Genomic DNA, 24112 nt, shown 5'->3' on the forward strand with positions numbered 1-24112 from the left:
GACTGTTTCTAGCTGCTGCGCCTTTGTCTTTTGTAAGTTCCCACTTCTTGAGGTTTTCCTATGGGCGGGCCCTAGACCCTTCAATCAAATGGTACACGGGAACTAAATGAATGGAGGCCCCACTGCAGCAACAATTTTAGTCAAGCTTTTCCATAGCATGCTTTTCTCCTATCTCTACGTGGCTTTTCAGAGTCTTTTATTTTGATGTCAACAGCAGAATTATTGTATTACATTCACTAAAAGCAATTACACATGCTCTTTGGAAGTGGGCAGAAAAAAACTGCTGATAAAGAAACATCTTTCGGTTCAGTTCAGTTCAGTCGCTCAGTTGTGTCCGACTCTGCGACCCCATGAATCGCAGCACGCCAGGCCTCCCTGTCCATCACCAACTCCCGGAGTTCACTCAGACTCACGTCCATTTCTCCTGATGACTGGTGAGCACCCAGGCTTAAGAGCCACAGGGTCAAAGAAAGAAATGGCATAGGCAGTATTCCGAAATGGACATAACACAGTATGTTTGTTTTTTCAGGGAAAAGTGGGTGAAGTATCCTTGGTGTGGTTGATGGTTTCCGAGCATGGCCACCATCAGTTCGTTCCTTCCTCGAGGCACCTACTGAGATGTAGGACCAACTCCCCCCCCAGTCTGGGCTGGTCCTGTGACTGCCTTATCCAAGATTCCTGCAGAAGTGTGTCCTGGGACTTCTGAGTCTAGACCATAAGTGGGCTGCTGACTTCTGCTTCCTTCCTTTTGAACCTCAGTCTCTATGATATGGAGGGACACAGAAAATTATTTCCACTCAACAGACTGCTGAGTGGAAAAAAGTATATCTCCTAGTGGATACCCTGCGATGATTCTATTTTGCTTATTTCTCTGTTTATCGCTCTCTATGCATACACACATCCACACGCATCTTTAAAGGACATATACCAAAATGTCAACAATGGCTATCTCTGATAGTGTTTCATTTTTTTCTTCTTGCATATAATTATTTTTAAGCTTTTGCAGAGGAAAATGTGCATTTTTTTTAAAGAACTTTTTATTTTGTATTGAGATATAGCTTGTTAACAATGTTGTGACAGTTTCAGGTGATGACTGAAAGGACTCAGCCACAATTATACATGTTCCCATTCTCCCCCAGACTCCCCCCGCATCCAGGCTGCCACGTGACAATGAGCAGAGCTCTGTGCTGCACAGCAGATCCTTGTTGTTTTTGTTGTTGTTAGGTCCCTAAGTCATGTCCAACTCCTTTGCGACCCCATGGACTGTCACCCATCAGGCTCTTCTGTCCATGGGATTCTTCCAGGCAAGGACACTGGATTGGGTTGTCATTTCCTTCTCCAGAGGATCTTCCTGACCCAGGGATCGAACTCATGTCTTCTGTGTTTTCTGCCTTGGCAGGTGGCTTCTTTACCACTGAGTCGCCTGAGAAATCCACTTGTTCATTATACATTTTAAATATAGCACTGTGTACAGACAACAATAAATTCACTAAGTCTGTGAGTTTCTTTCTGTTTTGTAAGTAAGTCCATTTGTATCAAGAAATATGTGAATTTTATTAAAAAAAAAAAAAGCAGGGGAATTCTCTGGAAGTCCAGGGGTGTAGAGTCAGCACTTTAACTGCCTGGGTTCAATTCCTGGTTGGGGAACTAAGATGCTGCAAGCTGTGTGGCACGGCCAATAAATAATAAAATAAAATAAAATAAAATAAAATTAGTGTCAATAGGAAATTAAAAAAAAAAATACAGTGAAGGAACCAAGAACCCCAGGGGAGTAAATTTGCTTGTGAGTCTATTCAAGACCCAGCTTCTCAGGCAGGGAGCCCACAAGGACAGCCACTTGCTCCCCTGGTCACCCCAAGCATAAGACTCATCCTACTGGCTCAAATGATCAACCTCACTTATTGAGAATGTTCTTTCTTTTTAAAAATATTCTTTCTTTTTTTAAACTTTTTATTTTGTATGGGAGGGCTCAGTGGTAAAGAACCTGCCTGACAATACAGGAGACAGTTTCAATCCCGGGGTTGGAAAGATCCCCTGGGGAAGGAAATGGCAACCCACTCCAGTATCCTTGCCTGGGAAATCCCATGGACAGAGGAGCATGGCGGGCTACAGTCCATGGGGTCACAAAGAGTTGGACACAACTCAGCGACTGAACAATAGCCGATTAACAGTGTGATAGTTTCAGGCAAGCAGTGAAGGGACTCGGCCACATATACACAAGTAACTTTTCTCCCCTAAACTCCTCTCCCATCCAGGCTGCCCATAACATTGAGCAGAGTTCCCTGTGCTATCGAGTAGGTCCTTATTGGTTATCCATTTGAAATATAGCAGTGTGTACATGTCCATTCCAAACTCCCTTGAGAATATTCTTGATGCTTTCACGGTTCATTTTCTGGAGAGAAAGCACAGCTACAGAACAGGTCGATTCAGAATGAGACACTGAGGTGGGCATCTGCTTAAGCTAGCAGATAAAGACTCTTTCAACCTGCCTCAAGGTAGGTCAGGGTGTGTCCACCCTGGCTGGATAGTTCTTTGGTGACCCTATGAACGGACATTTGCCCCATCACCACCCAGTTTTTATGTTATTTCTGAGGCAGCATAGATGGCGGCCTCCCAGAGTGGACAATGGATGATTGGGAGGGCCCCCGGGCACCCTAGCCCTTGGGCACTGGCTTTTCCCCCAGCTCAGCCTGCCTTCCATCTACCAGGAAGGGCAGCCAGTGCCAGGGCGGGGACTTGAAGTCCAGAGAGCTGGGTGGGACATAAGGGGACAGAGGGAAGTAAAGGTAAGCAGGCCTTTACCTATCACCTGCACAAAGGGGTACTGGAGAAGCTTCTGCTCTGCTGGGCTGCACAGACTCAGGATGTGCGTGGAAACTGCCCGAATGCCCAGCCCCTACAGTGACTGAGTCACATGGTTGCCAGAGCCCAGACAAAACAGGAAAACACTCACGAGAAGGTAACTTCCTCACGGGCGGGGGTACTGGCGATACTGGTCTGCTTCCTTCGCTGCTGTCTGCCCAGTGTCTACAACAGTGCCTGGCACAGAAGGCACATTGATGAATAAACTCACCCATGAGGGTGTGAATGAATGGAATTTGCTAGTAATCAAAGGAATGCACATGACCACAATAAAGCGGTATTTTTTGTATATTAAGCTGCCCCCAAATAGTGTAATGGAAACACTCAGTCCTGGTGAAATCCGATGGGACCTGCCATGTATCTACTATTTAAGGCAACTTTTGTTGCTGTTTAGTCACTAAGTCATGTCTGACTCTTTGCAAGGACTGTAGCCCGCCAGGCCCCTCTGTCTACGGGATTTTTTAGGGAAGAACACTGGAGTGGGTTGCAATTTCCTTCTCCAGGGGATCTTCCCGACCCAGGGATCACACCTGTCTCCTGCACTGCAGGCAGATTCTTTACCGCTGAGCCACCGGGGAAGCCCATTAATGGCAATATGTATTCATATAAATGTTCTGGAAAGCAGCTTGGTAACAGAGTTATTTAAAAGGGGCTACTCAGTAGTTCCAGTCCTAGAAATTTATGTTAAACAGACAAATCAGAAAAAGGACAGAGCTGCCTATATAAACTATCCCTTGAAATGTTATTCGTAACTGTAAAGAGATGGGAGCAGTCTGAGGGGCTAGGACACTGGATGATCAGATAGCTTGTGGTTATGGAGGCCTGTGAAATAGTGCAGCAAATAGGCAGGGATGCAAAAGTGTCCATGTACATTGAGTGTGACCATAAAATGTATTCTGGGGGAAAGCCTGGAAGGAAAGAGTTTATGGATTTTTTTTTCCCCTCCAATTTTTGTCATCAAAATATTTTGAACCAGAAAGAGCGTACCCAAATAAAACCTTCCTACAGGACACGATGGGCTCCCCGGTGGCTCAGTGGTAAAGACTCTGCTTGCTAATTCAGGAGACACAGGTTCGATACCTGGGTCGGGGAAGATCCTCTGCAGAAGGAAGTGGCAACCCACTCCAGTATTCTTGCCTGGGAGATTTCATGGACAGAGGAGCCCGGCGGGCTACAGTCCATGGGGTGGCAAGAGTCTGGCACGACCTGGTGACTGAATAACAACAGACACCGCGCACCAGTAAACGCGCACGTGGCACCTGGTGAGCTCACGTTGCTCATAGCTTACACAGCCCCCCAGCGAGCGGCCTGCCGTCGCCCCCGCCCACCCCGCTCGGGTGGGCCTTCAGCCTCCAGGGTTCAAGCCACTGGACAGCAGAGGCAGCAGAGACTTTTTGGCAGAGTCCACCCATCTCTGAGTAACACCCAAGTGCTGCTGTGGGAACAACAGTATTTAGCACCATCTGATCACAGATTGGAGAACATTTGCTAGAAATAACACTTTGGGCTTTGGCAAAGCAGGTATTGAGTTGCGCTTTCTGATGGTGGTTGAATAAGCACTACAGTTGCTTTTTGATCATAAAACCATGCATACATCGGGACACACTTCCCTTCCTACTGCGGGAGGGCTATGGCCAGATCACCTACAAGAGCTATCAGGTTACAAAAATGTAAGAAGGCGGTCACAGCCCATGGAGAGCCTCTGGTTTGTGCTGATTCAGCATTAGGTGATAGTTCTTAAGTGAACAGAAGCCACCTGGGAAATTTAAACATGGACCCTTTGCTCCCTGTTGCAGAAATTCCGATTGAACTGGTTTGGTGAACCGGCCAGAGCACTGGAAATTTTAAAAGCTCCAGGATTGTTTAGACAAGCATCCAGGGTTGAGATCCACTGTCTTATGGTATCAGCAGATGAGCTCTCTGGAAACATTCAGATGTTCTGAACGGCCATAATCTCTGTGCAAAGATGAGCAAGAATCCATGCCACTTTTGGCAAAGGTTTGCTGTGTGCTACTAGCCAGAGGAAGCAGAGCAAAGGGCTGGGAGGCCCAGGAGCTCAAGGATCTCAGACACGGACAGGATGGGCGCTAAGTGTGACTCTATCTTACTGGCTCTGCAACCTCAGGCAAGTTACTCCCCCTCTCTGAGTCTCTGTTTCCCCCTCTGAAGAGGGGATGCTGGTCACCATGCCAGCTTCACAGGGTTGTTCAGAATGGGATGCGTCTGTGCAGAGGGATACAGGAGCATAGCTCTTCCCCAGATCACGTGAGCATGTGGGAAGAGTACCATTACTGTGAGCTCACAGAACTGTGCCTCCATGGATTTGATGGAGAACCACACACCCCCGGCTTATGTATTAGTGAGACATACACCTAGTAGACTAGTGGGTGTGTAATTTATAGGAAATAGGGGAAATGGAAATAGGGCAGTTTCACTGCTGTGAAACTCTCCCAGATCTCCACCTTCAACATGAATTCAAGTACATTCAGAAGGATCGAAGCCCACTCTCAGCAGGGCACCTGACCGGTTTAAGAGCAGACAGATCTCTCTTTCGTTGTTGTTCAGTTGTTCAGTAGCTCAGTTGTGTCTGACTCTTTACAACCCCATGGACTGCAGCCAAAAGCCTGGCTGCGGTCCTTCACCATCTCCCAGAGTTTGCTCAAACTCATGTCCATTGAGTCAGTGATGCCAAGCAACCTTTCCCACCTGCCCTCAATCTTTCCCAGCATCAGGGTCTTTTCCAGTGAGTCAGCTCTTTGCATCAGGTAGCCAAAGTACTGGAACTTCAGCTTCAGCATCAGTCCTTCCAGTAAATATTCAGGGTTGATTTCCTTCAGGATGGACTGGTTGGATCTCCTTGCTGTTCAAGGGACTCTCAAGAGTCTTTTCCAGCACCACAGTTTGAAAGCATCAATTCTTTGGCACTCAGATCTCCCTTTAGAAGGTAGACAAGCAGAAGGTGGTAAGATTCCTGGCACCCACTCAAGGAGAGAGCTTCGGACCCCATAAGATGTAGGGAAATTGCCAGGAGACCAGGAGGCTGGCCTCAGAATATTCCTGAATCTGCATATGTCTTAATGATGAGATATATGTGTGTGTTCAGTAACTAAGTCATGTCCGATTCTTTTGTGACCCCATGGACTGTAGCCCTCCAGGCTCCTCTATCCACGGGATTTAACCAGTCAAGAATACTGGAATGGGCTGCCATGTCCTCCTCCAGGCAATCTTTCTGACCCAAGGATTGAACCTGGGTCTCCTGCATTGGTTGACAGGTGGACTCTTGACCACTGAGCCACCTGGGAAGCCCAGTGATGAGATAAATGTTCTTGAATCTGCCTGACATGGGGGAAAAAATAAACCAAGGCCTGAAAGTCTTGGTGGATTGAGCCAGCACTGCAGTGCCGTCCCAGGCCCCTGACAGTCACCTCCCTGGGGAGCCTTTTCGAGGAAGATGAACCTTCATCCCTTTGGTCACTCAGCAGAGGCAGACACGTCACACTTCAGGAAACCCTCGGTCACATGGATGCTAATTACTCCTCCTGTCCCTGAACCTGGGCTGAGGTTTCCTAGGTGACTAACATTAACTGGAGAATCACCTCTCTCTGGCTGGCTGGCCGGGAAGGGGTCTGGCCTCTGGCATCGTACATGCGGCTGCCACTCACTGATGCGGCTCCTGGCTTCCTGGTTCAGCCACAGACGTGGCTCTAGGCTGAGGCCGTGGCCCAGGGCAGCCCACCCCGCCTTGGCTGCCAGCCTCCTCTCCCTCCTTGCGGCCTATTTATTGCAGCAAGCAATCTCCAGGTTGTGTTGAATTCTGTCTTGTAGGTTTATTTTTTTAAATCTTTTTTAAAAAGTACGTGCGTTGTAACCATGGAAACTCTCTTCTGCATTCACTTGTGTTTTTTAAAAAAATCCTCCTGTGTGTCTGTCTGGCTTGCGCTGTCTGCACTGAACTGTGGGCTCCCAGGGGAGGGATGTGTCTTGGCAGGGAGTCTGAGAGAGGCTCCTACCATCTCCATCGGCAGGTGGGGCCAAGGCTCTGGCTTCCTGATCCTAAGGAACCCACAAAGGGCAGCTGGAAACAAAGACATACCCCTCCCGCACCCCCACCCTTGGAGGCTGAGGTTCTGGTATCACACCTCACTTCATTATTGTGACACTGTGATCACACCCCCATCCTTATCTCTACTTTACAAGGTACCTTTTTTTTTTTTGAGAAGCAAAGCCTGAAAATTAGTATCTCAGTCCCTCTGTGGAGCTGGTTCTAGAAGGAAACCCTCCGGTGGCTGCACGCAGAGCCAGAGGGCTCCCAGCTGGACATCTCTGCCTTTGAAGGACCTAGCGCTTCCATTCAGCACACTTGTATTGAGCCTTTGCTGCAGGCCAGGCAAATCAGCCTGGCCCTGCCCACCATGCCAAGGAGGTGGCTCCTGGGCTGGGCATAAAGCCCACACACACGGCTTGGGGGGACCCAAGCAGAGGGTCCAGGCGGTTGGCAGGGCAAGAGACACCCCAACTGGGGACCCAGTCTAGCCTGGGTTTCCTCCTGCATCAGATGTACAATGCGGTAACAATAACGCCTGCCTGTCTCCTTTGCAAAGTGGTACTGGTGGCTCAGACGGTAAAGAATCTGCCTGCAATGCAGGAGACCGGGGTTCCATCCCTGGGTCAGGAAGATCCCCTGGAGGAGGGAATGGCAACCACTGCAATATTCTTGCCTGGAGAATCCCATGGACAGAGGAGACTGGTGGGCTACAGTCCAGTTGTCGGATACGACTGATGGACTCACACACACACACAAGGAGGTGGCCATCGTTGTGAGATGCTCTCCAGAGGCTGAGACCACGGGCTGCGGAGCACTGTCACTATGCTCTTCTGAGCAGAAGAGAAACGATGCAGGCCACAGTGGTGACAGGGCCCGCCCTGGGGGCCCAAGGCAGGAGGGCACAGGCCGGGGAGCTCAGTCGGAAGATAACGCAGAGTGTGTGTGAAGTCAAGTGTTAGTTGCTCAGTTGTGTCTGACTCTTTGCAACCCCATAGGCTGTAGCCCACCAGGCTTCTCTGTCCATGGAGCTCTCCAGGCAAGAATACGGGTGTGCATTGCCATGTCCTTCTCCAGGGAATCTTCCTGACCCAGGGATCGAACCTGGGTCTCCCGCATGGCAAGCAGTTTCTTTACCGTCTGAGCCATCAGGGAAGTCAGAGTATGTGGATGCCTTACTTTCAGTGTTCGATGCTTTCCATGAGAGAGGAGGAGAAAATAACATTTTTAAAGGATCCCCTGCCCTTCCCTGTACATGCCTATTTTTCTTGGTATGTGATTTGACGGTCAGGAGGCTGACGTGACCACAGAGTCAGCACTCACTGAGGACTCAGTGTGTGTTGTCTGGGGGTCTGTTTGCACTGAGAGAGCCGCAGGGGACGTCTGGTTGTGCGGGGCAGGGGAGGGGAGGGGATCCAAGCTGGATAGCTGCCCTGGCTGCAGGATGAGCCAGGATGAGGTCAAGACTGAGTTTTCCTGCCCAGGCCACTCTATTCAAGAAGACTCTGGAGTTGAGGAGTTGGGTGCGTATTCATGGGTCTGTGTATTAAGGGAGCTGACTGAACTGGTCAGAGGAGCACAATGGGGAGATGCCTCAGGCCAGCAGGAGCTGTGCCCTGCAGAGTTTGCCTCAATGGAATTCTGTGAGGGAGCTTCCCCTAGCAAACCTGCGAGAGCTTCACAGAGCTCCCTGGAGGGGAACTGAACTGAATGGGGGTGGGACTGCCTAACAGTCCCTGGAGCAGTGCTTCAGTTACACCTCCTCCTTCAGTTAAAGCCGCTTAGCCCCTAAGGCAAGGTGGCCAAGCCAGGCTTGGACCTCTCGAAGAGGCTCAGAATGGGGGAAGTAATTAACAAAGAGCCTGGGGCCATGAGGCATCAGAGCGATCCCCACCCCCACCAGCGCCACCACCATCATCATCACCACCATCATGATCAACACCACCATTCTCAGGATCATCGCCATCTTCATCACTGCCATCCCTTACATCATCATCATCATCATCGCCCTCCACAGCGAGGCTTAGTGGCTAAGAGCAAGGCCTGGGGAGCCTTGCTGGGTCTCTAGCCTAGCACTGTCACTCACAAACGCTATGAGCTTGGGCATAGTTTTGAACTTGCCTGAGCTTCATTTTCCTCATATACAAACTGGGATAATTTTAAAAGATGATAAAGCTCTTAGCATCTAGCCTGTAAGTTGGTTATCATGATCACTGTTAGTGTTTTAGTGTTTTCATCATTAAAGAGCCTTCTAAGTGGAGAGGCTTTGGGTCACTGCGGTAGTTACTGATTGACAGAGTGGAAATGAGGCTGGCTGTGTCCCACTTTTCAGATAAGGAAAGGGAAGCTCTAAGCAGTGAAGAAGTTTGTCCACGTGGCTCAGCTCACAGCCCGGGCGGTGCGTGGAAGCCGAGCAGCCCCCTCCCACAGTGCCTGCCTCCTTCACCCTTGTCCTTGGGCAGAGCCCCACGAGCTGGGATGCACTCCAAAATGCCCATTAAAACACACAGTTATTTTATGGTTTGTTTGCTCCTAAAGACATAAAATCCAAGCTTATCAAACAAGTCACACTTACCCCTGCTGACTTGAACGCTAAAGTCCAGCATTATCTATGCTCTTCAGCCCCTACAGAGAACACTTAGTTCCCCAGGGAGCTGGCAACATGCTCCAAGGCTGACCTTTGGCAGTCCTCACCCCTCTAGCCATGAACCAGTCACAAGGCAGGTGGGGTGGGGAGTCAGGCAGGTGGGGAGAAGCCCAGAGATCCCGCTTACCAGCTGGACACCTACAGTAAGTTTTTAAACCTCTCTGAACCTTCCTTAATATCCTTATCTGTAAAACGGATTTAATGATGGGAACCTCTTCACTGAGACCTTTAAGTGGGAAAGAGCTAGTGTGGGAAAGGAAAGTAAAAACGGAAAGAAGGGTTCAAGAGGGAGGGGACATAGGTATACTGAAGGCTGATTCATGTTGATGTTTGGCAGAAACCAATGCAATGCTGTAAAGCAAGTATCCTTCAATTAAAAATAAATAAAGTAAAAAAAAACAAAAAAACAGAAATAAAAGCAGTATCTCTGGAGACTATCCTGAGCTGAGGCTACAGCTGTGCTTTCCAGGCTGTGTTAAGTGTGGATTCAAGATATATTAGAGAGCAAGTCCACAAGACTTACCAATGGATTAGATAAGAGAAGATGAAAGAGATTATATAACCTGGAGAGCAGGTGCCATTGTCTGAGATGGGGAATCTAGGGAGAGACGGGACAGCTCTTGCGGGGGTGGGGGGATTTGCATCCGCTCTGGATGTGCTAATTTTAGAATGTCTGAGATTTCCCAGCGGAGATGGCAGTGGGTGGTGGGAGCTGCAACTCTGAAGGAAGCTCCCAGAAGTCCACGTTGAGAATTCAGACTTGGGATGACTGTCATAAGAATGGTATTTATTTATTTTTTAATATTTATTTGTTGTGTTGGGTCTAAGATGCAGAATGTGAGATGCAGTTCCTGGAACAGGGATCAAACCTGGCCCTACTGCATTGGGAGTCCAGTCTTAGCCGTTGGACCACCAGGGAAGTCCCAAGAATGGTGTTTAAATCCAGGTGGCTCAGCGGTAAAGAATTTGCCTGCAATGCAGGAGACAGGTGCAGGAGACACAGGTTCCATCCCTTGGTTGGGAAGAGCCCCTGGAGAAGGAAACTGCAACCCACTCCAGTATCTTGCCTGAAAAATCCCATGGACAGGGGAGCCTGACAGGCTGCAGTCCATGGGGTTGCAAAAGAATCGGACATGACTTAGCAACTAACAACACTGAAAGGTATCTCTTGGGAAGTGAGCAGGGAAAGTGAAGAGAGCGAGCCCAAAGGGCTGTAAGGAGGACCACCATTCAGGGCTCAGGAAAAGGAGGACCCCATGAAGGGCTGACCGGCGAAGTCAGAGAAAAGAAAGTGTTCAGTTTAGGAACTGAGAGAACAGAGTGCTTCTGGAGGGAGGGAGGGAGCGGCCACCGGTGACGAAGGACTAAGATGACGCTGCAGAGTGGGTGGGGCTGGACGGCAAGAGGGGGGCCTGGGTGGCCTTGACTGAGAGGCATCAGAAGAGCGTTGGGAGCAGAGCCAGGCTGTAGTGGGGCTGGGCGTGCACGGGGCTGGGAGAGCGGGGGCCATGTGTCCATGGGAAGAGAACGGAGGAGTCAGGAGGTGGCTGTTGAGGGAAGGAGGGGCTCTGGGAGGAGGACAGGGGCATGTCTGTGCACTGAAGGAAGTCGCCTGGAGAAAGGACCATGAAAGTGAGCGGGAGCTCCCTGCAGAGGGCACCCCTGCAGAGGGAGTGCAGTCCCTTTTTTTTTTTTTTGGTGGACCATTTTTAAAACCTTTATTGAATTTGTTGCAATATTCTTCAGTTTTCTGTTGTGGTCTTTTGGCCACAAGGCATGTGGGATCTTAGTTCCCTGACCAGGGATCGAACCCGCACCCCCTGCATTGGCAGGCCAAGTTTTACCGACCACCAGGCAAGTCCTGGAAGCGAAGTTCCTGAGTAGCTGGAGGGATGAATCCAGAGCGCAGGGGGAGAGACTTCTCTCCATCCATCTAGGAAGGAGGAAACAGAAGAGGTGCCGGTCTGGGTGGGACTGGTGAGCTTGTTGGTGGGAAGATGAGCGTTTGGAACTACAGGGAAAGTTCCGGGTGGAACAGGAGGTTGTTAGCATTGCTGTCATCCTGTGGCAGGGGGTGGGGGGGAGCAGACCTCCAGAGGGAACAGTGGGGTCTCCTGGTGGCACCGATGGCCGCTCACAGACTGAGATCACGAATTCAGAGCCAAGAAGCCAATCGTATCATCTGACGATGTCCAGAAACACTCAGGAGCCCAGTGCAGGCCAGAAGACGGTGGGTGGATGGGGTTCACTCAGAACTGGGACTTTGCCAAAGGGTTGTAACCTACAAGAGAAAGGCTGAGTTACTGGGGAATTCATGTTGAAGAAGAGGCTGGATGGCAAGAGAAGAGAGGCGTGGCATGAGTGGGCGGGGGCTCAGTGCTCTAAAACCAAAGTAATAGGGCAGTGGGGGGGGGGGGGTTGAGCAGCAGGGGTGGGAGGATGAGGACGTACTGCAACCCAGATTTGAGGACGAGGCGGTCCAGGTGTGAGATGTCCCGTCTGACGCGACATCACCCTGAATGAGGGCAGAAGGCCCCGACCAGGAGGGAGGTGCGGTTGCTGGTCTGCTGTGCCTGAGCTCCGAGAGCCAGGCCGCGTGCTGCTGGGATTCCCAGCAGGCTCTGCAGCCCCCTGCCCAGACCCTGCCACTTTCTAGATGCAGGACCCAGAGACTTATTCCCCCTCTTGGTGCTTGAGTACCTCTACTTGTAAAAATGAGGGCAATAATTTGTACTTGTCTCCTCAAGCTATTATGAAGACTAGAGGAGATAATTCAGATAAAGCACCAAACAGTGCTGGGGCTAGTTAAGTGCCAATAAGTGTTAAATATGGAGCTATGACAAACCTAGACAGCGTGTTAAAAAGCAGAGACGTCATTTTGCCAACATAGGTCAGTATAGTCAAAGCTATGGTTTTCCCGGTAGTCATGTACAGACATGACACTTGGACCATAAAGAAGGCTGAGTGCATAAGAATTGATGCTTTCAAATTGTGCTACTGGAGAAGAATCTTGAGAGTCCCTTGGACTGCAAGGAGATTAAACAGCCAATCTTAAATGAAATCAACCCTGAATACTCATTGGAAGGACTGATACAAAAGCTGAAGCTCCAATACTTTGACCACCTGATCCGAAGAGCCGACTCATTGGAAAAGCCCCTGATGCTAGGAAAGACTGAAGAATGAAGACGGAGAAATTGAGGGTTGTGTGCATGTGTGCTTAGTCACTCAGTCACATCTGACTTTTTGCAACCCCATGGGCTGTAGCCCACCAGGCTCCCTTGTCCATGGGACTCTCCAGGCAAGAATACTGGAGTGGGTTGCCATTTCCTTCTCCAGGGGATCTTCCCAACCCAGGGATCAGATCCAGGTCTCCTGCACTGCAGGCAGACTCTTTACCATCTGAGCTGCCAAGAAGCCCCTAGAAGAACGAAGGCGATCGGTAAATACCAGGGTGTCCCTCCCTTCCTCCACCACGCTGGAACGTGTGCACACACACACACATGCACGTACACAGGCACGCTCTTTTGGGATAAATGTTGCTTTGCACCGTAAGTTATTTTCTGAAGCACAGCCTTTGCTCAGTGTCAGTTCAGTTCAGTTCAGTCGCTCAGCCGTGTCCGACTCTTGGCGACCCCATGAACTGCAGCACGCCAGGCCTCCCTGTCCATCACCAACTCCCGGAGTTCACTCAGACTCATGTCCATTGAGTCAGTGACGCCATCCAGCCGTCTCATCCTCTGTCGTCCCCTTTTCCTCCTGCCTCCAATCCCTCCCAGCATCAGAGTCTTTTCCAATGAGTCAACTCTTCGCATGAGGTGGCCAAAGTACTCGTACTCAGTAAGAGATGCTGCTACCAATGGTCACATATGTGCAGATGGCACAAACACACACTCACGTATGAAACATGCCAGGTTGTCCAGAGCAGCCCCCAATATCAGACACAGTAATGTCAGAGAGGAGGGTGGGATGCCTTCAGACTGTGTCCACCCGGGGGGCAATATGATGGAGGAGGTGCCCTTCCCGGTGGTGATCAGAGGCTGGGCCTGGGTCTATGAGTTCTGAAGACCCGGGGCACAGATGTGCAGGAACAGAGACTGGCCCTCCTTGGAACTCTGAGTCATCTGCTAGCTTTAACGAGAACTAACCCTCAGAGAGGGGGTTCCCTGGTGGCTCAGATGGTAAAGAATCCTGCTGCAGTGCAGCAGACCTGGGTTCGATCCCTAGGTCGTGAAGATCCCCTGGAGGAGGCCATGGCAACCCACTCCAGTATTCTTGCCTGAAAAATCCCATGGACAGAGGAGCCTGGCAGGCTATAGTCCACGGGGTTGCAAAGAACTGGACACAACTAAAGCGACTGAGTATGCAGGCAATCCTCAGAGAGGAGCTGGGGTAGGGAAAAGGCAGACTGGAAGAGAACGTATAGGGACTCCAGTCTGGTCCACTGATCAACACAGGTCAGTATCTTGCGAGTTTCAAAGCTGGACCCCTGAGAGGCTGACCCTGTGCTGGGCAGTCCTCATAGCTGTTCTCTGGACCAACATTTGATCCTTCTCAGTCACGGGGCAATGAAGCATCCTCTTCCACTTACCCGCAAGGTTTATTTCCACTGTGGACATTTTCAGTGAAACTCATGGCCAGCTTAAGGCAAATAACGTTCAGTCACAGAAAACATGAAAAAGAAGGTTCTTGGCATTTGGGAACACGGGTAAAGAATTCTGTCTTTCTGAGACTGGAGTTTTATTTGATGTTTCTTGGAAAGAAACCATCTAACTTGCTTTATATAGTCCTTCATGTCTTCAAAGGGTTCAGAATCAGACCAAAAAAAAAAAAAAAAACCATAAATAATCCAAAAAAATGCTGTCCTCTATCTTATGAATGCTGTTTCCTTCCTCCTCATAAGGTAGGAATATTTATGAACTCTGAAAAGTAATTTCAGGGGGAAGAATGCAACCTTAGTCCAGTTTTATAACAGTGAAAGTGTTTGGTTCTTGCCTTCTGGATTATTTGTAAGGCAGTGCAGTATTATTTATACAAGTTGACATACACAACTCACCGAGGCCAAAGTCCTTCAGATTTATGTCTGCCTTCCTGGGTGTTTATGCTTTTAGAAAAGGGGATTTGCAGCCCGGGAATGTGTATGTTAATCCAAACAGGGCTCCTTCTCACTGCTTCAGACCCCAGATGTAGACTTGACCTATGGGTCCAGCCCTCGGCACCTCCACGCCCAACCCGCTCCCCCGACCCATGTGGAATCACCCACACTGGGCACAAACTGAGTTTCAGCCACAGGAGCAAGCTCTCTCATCTCAGCCTGTCTGTCTGTCTGTCTAGACATTCCGAGCCCCACCAGGCAGGTCAGTCCCAGGGCTTGGACTCAGGTGGAGGTAACAGGGTCACGACCCATGAAAATGGCTCAAAGCCCAGTCTCTCGGACGCTCTGAGGACAGTTCCCTGTGGCCTCTTCACAGACAGCCATCAGATAAGAGATGTAATATCCCCCAGCTCCCCTGGCCGTCTGGTGGGCAAGTATTTTAAGCCTGATTTCTTCTGGAAGGAAAGTTTAAGAAACTTCTGCCCTGGAACTTCCTGGATGGTCCTGGTTTGATTTCTGGTCAGGGAACTAGATCCCACAGGCTGAAACTAAAGAGGCTGCATGCTGCAACAAAGATCAAAGATCTCACGTGCCGCAAGTAAGATCTGACATAGCCAAATAAATAAATTTAAAAAAAGAAGGAAAAGAAACTTCTGCCTTGATGCTCTGATCTGTGCACAATAAAAGACCACAGGCGACTGGGTCCCGTGAAGGGAGCCTCTGAGGTGTCTGGAGGGAGATGAGTCTCTCCTGTTCCCACCCAGTTCAGCACTGTCTCTGCTGTACCTGTTTTTTGTTGCCACGCTCGGGCTTTCTCTAGCTGCAGTGAGTGGGGGCTCCTCTTCGTGAAGCTCCAGCTTCTCACGGCGGTGGCTTCCCTGGCTGCAGAGCAAAGGCTCTCGGGTGCACGGGCTTTAGCAGTTGCAGCACCCAGGCTCACAAGTTGTGGCTCAGGGGCTTAGTTGCTCCACGGCATGTGGCTTCAAGGCATCTTCTTCCCAGACCAGGGATCAAACCCGTGTTCCCTGCATTGGCAGGTAGATTCCCATCCACTGGACCGCCAAGGAAGTCCATTGCTCTCTTGTCAGGGTGTTCAGGTAGCCATGCTCTTTGGCTAAAGTGAGAACCAGGTCATCCCACACCTACTAAGTGCAATGCTGGAGAAGCAAGAAATGGGACTCCTACACCCATAGTTCTCATGGAACATACAGCCCAGGCCTTTCCAATCACCAGGCCCCCAGAGAAGAGGACCCAGGTCCCTCTTGTCCCATGGCCACTCCAAGCTCCCCAGGTTCCAACACACACTCAAGCTGGGGCTCTGGGAGCATGTGCGAAGACTTACTGCCCAGAGGATGAAACTGAAGGTGGTGGAGGGGAAGGCCAGGTCAGGAAGGGGCTATTTGAACAGAAACATTAAGAAGCCAACCCTGTGCACATCTGAGCATTTTAGGAAGAGGGGCAGCAAGCCTGTGATGCGGGAGTGAGCCTGGGGTCATCCAGGAGACAGCCCAGGCTGTTGAGCTTGCGTTCAATTAAAGCGTCATTTTCTTAGAATCAGTGTGAACTTCTGCTTCATGTGCTTAGTTGCTCAGTCGTGTCCAACTCTTTGTGACCCTCCAGGCTGCTCTGTCCATGGGATTTCTCAGGCAAGAATACTGGAGTGAGTAGCCATTCCCTACTCCAGGGGAAATCTTTACCCCAGGATCGAACCCATGTCTCCTGTGTCTCCTGCCTTACAGGCAAATTCTTTACCCACTGAGCCACCAGGGAAGCTCATTCTGTTTCATACTAGCCACCAAGTTTAGACAGAAACTTAAGTTTTCAAAATACACATGTCATCAGAGTTGCAAGATGTTGCCTTCATCAAGCCATTATTGGTCATTCATTTGCCAGGGAAACTGATTCACCAGAACCCTGCCAGCACCATGCTCCAGCAGCAGCTATTAAAGGAAGGGGTTTAGAGGAACCTAGTGGCCTGGGGACCTGAGTAGGTGGAGTGTGGAAGGAGGAAGGGACCGCCTCAAAGCAAAAGAGGGGCCCTAAAAGGAGAACCATTTGGCCAAAGACTGGACTTACCTCTTAAAACAGATGTCTGGGATGTGAATCAGCCCAGGTTCTCACTGCTCATTTTTTAAGTGGGGAAAAGCGCAAATTGTGGTCAGTAGCCCAGAACAAAATCCAGCTTTCAGAAAAGAGGATTTGCCATGAATCCTAGTCAGACATTTAGTTGGCACCCACCCGTCCCAAGGTCACCTGTTGAGTGAGTGCCTGGTGCCAGGGACCACGCTGGATAAGAGGGGCTGCCTCGACCCTTACAGTTCAAAGCCCAGAGAGACACGATTGCCATGTCACTATTAAAATCCCCGGGTGGGGACAAGAGCATGAGTGCGTGCTTACTTGCTCCAGCCATGTCTGACTCTTTGCGACCCTAGTGGACCATAGCCTACCAGATTCCCCTGTCCATGGGATTTTCCAGGCAAGAATACTGGAGTGGGTCACCATTTCCTCCTCCAGGGGATCTTCCAGACCCAGGGATCAAACCTGTGCCTCCTAAGGCTCCTGCATTACAGGTGGATTCTTTACTGTTGAGCCACTGGGAGAGCATTTACCTGCAAGCTGACAGCAGCCTGGCCCCAGAGCTTGGTGACTGGGGACCTGAGTCAGGCCCAGAGACGCTCGGGATCGGGAGTGGAGCCCAGGGGAAAGCCAAGGCTGAGCCCATGGAGGCTCGCCCAGGGCAGTTTCCGGATGGCTGACACAGCATCCTTGCAAGGCCCTGAGCAAGTCCAAGTTGACATCTCCTTGTGTGTGTGCTCGGCCCCTTTGGTCCTGACTTACTCTTCATGTCCCCGTGGACTGTAGCCCATCAGGTCCTCTGTCCATGGGGTTCTCCAGGCAAGAATATGGAGTGGGCTGCCCTGCCCTCCTCCAAGTCCCTGTTCCAGCTGAGGGGTAACATGGACTGTGATTTCCTTCCCAGCTCAGGTGACCATGTTCCCCCTCTAAGTCCTCAGACCTCATCCCCAAGCACACACTCTAAGAGCAGGCGGTGTGTCTGCCCACCCTGGTTTCTCAGGGGACCAGGAAACATCCGGATTCTGAGACGCTCTCACGCGCCACGCCCACCAAGCTCTGGAAAGCGGGGGGCAAGCACACCGCCATTTACCCCTTCCTTCATGACCTGCTCAGCAAGCCAATTCCATCCCGCCTCTACCCCTACCGAGCCCAGCCTTGGCCCCTTCCTGCCCCTCTGACCTTGCTGAGCCCTTTGGCCTCGTCAGTGGGAGGCTCTGTCCTACTGGACGATGGACGGGGCCCTCCCTGGGCACACAGCCTGGGGCGGCCTCACCTACACCACGCCGTGGCCTTGGCCCTGGGCCCTCCAGCCCACTCTGCCCTCCCACTCATCCTGGATTTGGCAGGACGCGTGGACGCCTGTGCCAGGGCAAACTGGCAAAGGGAAACAGAAAGGAGGACTGAACGTTTTGCAACTATAACAGAAAACTAAACAAACAGAAAGCACCTTGTTGAGTGTTGTCTTTCAGAGATTTCTCCCTAGGGTGACGCACTCGCCATATGATGCTGCTGCGGGCCCCGGGTTTCTGCAGACACCCGAGTAAGCCCCCAGTACACCCAAGACATTGTCACACTGGGTCATGTATTGCTATCGTTGCTGAGTTGCTAAGTTGTGTCCGACTCTTTGTGACCCCATGGTCTGTAGCCCACCAGGCTCCTCTGTACGTGGGATTTCCAGGCAAGAATACTGGAGCAGGTCGACATTTCCTCCTCCAGGGGATCTTCCCAATCCAGGGACCGAATCCGCATCTCCCGCATTGGCAGGCAGACGTTTTACCACTGAGCCACCAGGGAAGCCTGGGGTCTTTAAAAAAGAGCTTTTTTTTTTTTTTTTTTTAAGGGAGCTTTAAAAAAAATTACTGCACTGGAATCCCACTGGAGTTTTGGAGTGGTTGCTCTCTATGTGGGTATTTTGTATAAGCCCCTGCTAAGTCACTTCAGTCATGTCTGACTCTGTGTGACCCCACAGATGGCAGCCCACCAGGCTCCTCTGTCCATGGGATTTTCCAGGCAAGAGTACTGGAGTGGAGTGCCATCACCTTCTTTGGTATAAGTCCCTGGTGGAGTCCAGTGTCCTCTAGGGTTGAGGGCTGCCCACCCCCCTCTCCATGCAGCATCCAGGCTGTGTCCAGTAGATACTCCATATAGGCCTTAAGGGAGGCATGGATGGTCCTCCATCTCGTGATTAAAGACCCGGTTTCCTCCAGTTTGTGTTTTGCAAAAAGTGTTTCATTAAAGCAAATGCCTCAATATTTACGGTGTATCCTTTCTTCAAGCTGCCAACAGTTTACAGTCCAACTGGCTGGGACTGCTCTCCAAAAACCCAACATTTTCCCTTTAAAACGAGCTGATAACACTGTTTCTGGATCAGCCCCTAGCTGAGCTGGCAGCTCAACAGAACAGAACTCTCCATGAGCCCTCCCTGCCCTCCCCCACCCCTCCCCAGCCTCTTCCTCCCGCACCCCCGTTTCTGGACTCAGGAAAGGCCACCCTTCCAGTCGCTCAGGTCCAAGTCCGCGGTTAGGACTGTCCTGTCTCCCTCCTCACGGGGAGGCCGGGTCTCCTGACTGCACAGCATCTCTCCCTGGGTCCCGGGTCCCCCAGGAGGACTCCTGACTGTCCTCCGTGTGCCCATGCTTCTGCTTGCTGCCACCATTTAGGCACAGCCAAAAGGTCTTACATTTTTTACTTTTTCATTTTGACATCCAGATTGCAAAATAGTGTAAACAATTTCCTTTGGATCCCCACCCAGATTCCCCAAATATTGACATTTTGCCCCGTTTCTCTATCCTTTTCAAGGCACCCCCAAGATACAACCCACGTGTTTGCCTATGGAGTGTCTCTCTGAATGTCAGAGTAAACCGCAGACAGCAATGGCCCTCATCCCTGACAACTTCAGTCTGTGTCTCCCAAGAATAAGGACATCCTCTCAAACAACCATGGTTCAGTGGTCAAAATCAGGACATTAACCTTGATGCAATCCTACTATCTAATCCAGCAGTACCCAACTTTGTGGCACCAGGGACGAGTTTCATCAGTTCAGTTCAGTCGCTCAGTCATGTCCGACTCTTTGCGACCCCATGAATCGCAGCACACCAGGCCTCCCTGTCCATCACCATCTCTCAGAGTTCACTCAGACTCACGTCCATCGAGTCCGTGATGCCATCCAGCCATCTCATCCTCGGTCGTCCCCTTCTCCTCCTGCCCCCAATCCCTCCCAGCATCAGAGTCTTTTCCAATGAGTCAACTCTTAGCATGAGGTGGCCAAAGTACTGGAGCTTCAGCTTTAGCATCATTTCTTCCAAAGAAATCCCAGGGCTGATCTGCTTCAGAATGGACTGGTTGGATCTCCTTGCAGTCCAAGGGACTCTCAAGAGTCTTCTCCAACACCACAGTTCAAAAGCATCAATTCTTCGGTGCTCAGCCTTCTTCACAGTCCAACTCTCACATCCATACATGACCACTGGAAAAACCATAGCCTTGACTAGACAGACCTTAGTCGGCAAAGTAATGTCTCTGCTTTTGAATATGCTATCTAGGTTGGTCATAACTTTTCTTCCAAGGAGGAAGCGTCTTTTAATTTCATGGCTGCAATCATCATCTGCAGTGATTTTGGAGCCCCCCCAAAATAAAGTCTGACACTGTTCCCACGTTTCCCCATCTATTTCCCATGAAGTGATGGGACCAGATGCCATGATCTTCGTTTTCTGAACGTTGAGCTTTAAGCCAACTTTTTCGATCTCCTCTTTCACTTTCATCAGGAGGCTTTTTAGCTCCTCTTCACTTTCTGCCATAAGGGTGGTGTTATCTGCATATCTGAGGTGATTGATATTTCTCCCAGCAATCTTGATTCCAGCTTGTGTTTCCTCCAGTCCAGCGTTTCTCATGATGTACTCTGCATAGAAGTTAAATGAGCAGGGTGACAATATACAGCCTTGACGTACTCCTTTTCCTCCTTTTCCAACGAACAGTCTGTTGTTCCATGTCCAGTTCTAACTGTTGCTTCCTGACCTGCATACAGATTTCTCAAGAGGCAGGTTAGGTGGTCTGGTATTCCCATCTCTGTCAGAATTTTCCACAGTTGATTGTGATCCACACAGTCAAAGGCTTTGCCATAGTCAATAAAGCAGAAATAGATGTTTTTCTGGAACTCTCTTGCTTTTCCATGATCCAGCGGACGTTGGCAATTTGATCTCTGGTTCCTCTGCCTTTTCTGAAACCAGCTTGAACAACAGGGAGTTCACAGTTCACGTATTGCTGAAGCCTGGCTTGGAGAATTTTGAGCATTACTTTACTAGCATGTGAGATGAGTGCAATTGTGCAGTAGTTTGAGCATTCTTTGGCATTGCCTTTCTTTGGAATTGGAATGAAAACTGACCTTTTCCAGTCCTGTGGCCGCTGCTGAATTTTCCAAACTTGCTGGCATATTGAGTGCAGCACTTTCACAGCATCATCTTTCAGGATTTGAAACAGCTGAACTGGAATTCTCTCACCTCCACTAGCTTTGTTCGTAGTGATGCTTTCTAAGGCTCACTTGACTTCACCTTCCAGGATGTCTGGCTCTAGGTGAGTGATCACATCACCATGATTATCTGGGTCGTGAACATCTTTTTTGTACAGTTCTTCCGTGTATTCTTGCCACCTCTTCTTAATATCTTCTGCTTCTGTTAGGTCCATACCATTTCTGTCCTTTATCAAGCCCATCTTTGCATGAAATGTTCCCTTGGTGTCTCTAATTTTCTTGAAGAGATCTCTAGTCTTTCCCATCCTGTTGTTTTCCTCTATTTCTTTGCATTGATCGCTGAAGAAGGCTTTCTTATCTCTTCTTGCTATTCTTTGGAACTCTGCATTCAGATGCTTATATCTTTCCTTTTCTCCTTTGCTTTTCACCTCTCTTCTTTTCACAGCTATTTGTAAGGCCTCCCCAGACAGCCATTTTGCTTTCATGGAAGACAGTTTCTCCATGAATGAGGGGTGGATGATCTCAGGATGATTCAAGTGCATTACATTTACTGTGCATTTTATTTCTAATTTAAAGCTGCTGCTGGTCTGTGACCAGAGGTGAAGACCCCTTGTTTAATCTACGTATCTGATACAGATGTTACCATCTGTTCCAATCATGTCCTTTATGGCAAAAGGAAAACCCCTCATCACCCAGCAGTCAGCCATCATGTCCCTTCAATATACCTTAATCCGAAATTCTGAGGAGTCTTTCTCAAATAATTCGTATTAGGTTATGTTGGCTCTGTAACAAAAGGCCTTCACTGCCTTGTGAATTTAAAGGGAGCCCAATCAGGAATTCCCTGGTGGTCCAGTGGCTAAGACTCAAAGCTTCCAATGCAGGGCGACCTGGATTTGATCCCTGGTCAGGGAACTAGATTGCACGTACTGCAAGGAAGACTGAAGATCCTGCATGCCACAGCTACGACTCAGTGCAGCCAAATAAATAATAAATAACATTAAAAACACAAAGGGAGCCGGTCTCTCAGATGTGACCCACTTGGCCCTGCGGCCCTGCCCCAAACTGCCCCCAGGCCACTTGCTTCTGGACGCAGATCAGTTCCAGCAAGTAACTTTTGAATTAACTATTCTTTTAACTTTCCACATTTAAATATTCCAAAGTTATACACAAGTAGAGACAATAGTATAAAGTACCTCCATGTTCATGTCATCCAGCTTTAATAGTTACCCACTCGTGGCCAGTCTTGCTCTATCTCTACCTACATCTGTTTCCCACTTTCTGTATTACTGTGAAGTTCAGCTGTTACTGCCTCTAGGTTGGGAGGGAAGAGAGCAGGGAGGGACTACTGGATCCTGGAGGAGAGAACTCTATTCAGTGACACCTTCAGAGGAGCCGTGACCTTCATCAAGGAGCATGGAAACCCCAAGGTGATCTCACAAGAAGGCAGGCAAGGGGCAGGGATATTCCACCTTATTCTTCTCCCTGTCTCTGATCTCTAGGTGGGGCTTCCTGTTCTCAGACCCTAACTGGATCCAGAGGGCAAGAATTCCTTCCCCTGATGCAAGGTCAGTTCAGTCGTATCCTACTCTTTGCAACCCCATGGACTGCAGCATGCCAGGCTTCCCTGTCCATCACCAACTCTTGGAGCTTGCTCAAACTCAAGTCCATTGAGTCAGTGATGCCATCCAACCATCTCATCCTCTGTTGTCGCCTTCTCCTCCTGCCCTCAATCTTTCCCAGCATCAGGGTCTTTTCAAATGAGTCAGCTCTTCACATCAGGTGGCCAAAGTGTTGGAGCTTCAGCATCAGTCCTTCCAATGAATATTCAGGACTGATTTCCTTTAGGATTAACTAGTTTGATCTCCTTGCTTGCCAGGGGACTCTCAAGAGTCTTCTCCAACACCATAATTCAAAAACATCAATTCTCTGGCGCTCAGCCTTCTTTATGGTCCAATACTCACATCCATACATGACTTAGAAAAACCATAGCTTTGACTAGACAGACCTTTGTGGGCAAGATGATATCTCTCCTTTTTAATATGCTGCCTAGGTTTGTCACAGCTTGCCTTCCAAGGAGCAAGCGTCTTTGCTGTCACGATAGGTGACATGGGGGTTCTGGGACCAGGTGGGGGTGGGATGAGACACCCAGGGGAGCTGCAGCCCCCTCACTTCTCCAGGCTCCCCTGCATGGTAAGGTGGATTCTCAATCACCAGACCACTAGGCAAGCCCCTAAGCACGTTTGTATTTTCATATGCACCTAGGAGATTGGTACGATCTTAATAAACATACTTGGGTCAAATAAATTGTTTAGGAAAATGACCGCCTAGAGCATGGGTCTGCAGTCTCTGGGACCTAACGCCTGATGATCTGAGGTGGAGCTGACATAATAACAATAGAAATAAAGGACACAGTAAATGTAATGCACTTGAATCATCCGGAAGGCATCCCGCGCCCCCTGGTTCATAGAAAAATTGTCTTCTGCAAAACTGGTGCCAAAAAGGTTGGGGACCACTGGCCTAGACAACTGAAAATGTGATGAGGTAGTATAAGCTCTCAGAGGTCCTTCTGAGCCAGAAAGTCTACAATGAAACATGGCATCTCTGGGGTGCGTTTTAAGAATGGTCCTCCAAATTTGAGCTTGTTCAGTCAGTAGGGAAGGGGTTGCTACGCTGTGCTGTGCGTTGTGCTGAGGCATTTCTGACTCTGCCATCCCATGGACTGTAGCCCGCCTGGCTCCTCTGTGCTTGGGATTCTCCAGGCAAGAATACTGCAGTGGGTTGCCATGCCCTCCTCCAGGGGATCTTCCCAACCCAGGGATCCAACCCAGGTCTCCCGAGTTGCAGGTGGATTCTTTACCACCTGAGCTACCAGGGAAGCCCAGGGAAGGGGTTCCCTTAGAGCTAAGTGTCCCCAATTCCGCTTTAAGGAGA

At 49.8% G+C, this 24112-nt stretch overlaps 1 protein-coding gene across 1 annotated transcript in view; it reads right to left on the minus strand.

The window, feature by feature from the left end:
• The window catches only part of BCL2L11 (BCL2 like 11), a 71308-nt gene continuing 58544 nt past the window's right edge, over positions 11349-24112 (minus strand). Inside the window, exon 4 of the mRNA XM_018054810.1 lies at positions 11349-11832. Within this exon, the coding sequence (XP_017910299.1) occupies positions 11797-11832 (36 nt within the window). The 3' untranslated portion in view covers positions 11349-11796. The remainder of the gene's footprint in view (positions 11833-24112) is intronic.

This window comes from Capra hircus, chromosome 11, assembly GCF_001704415.2.
Source record: "Capra hircus breed San Clemente chromosome 11, ASM170441v1, whole genome shotgun sequence".
Classification (NCBI taxonomy): domain Eukaryota; kingdom Metazoa; phylum Chordata; class Mammalia; order Artiodactyla; family Bovidae; genus Capra; species Capra hircus.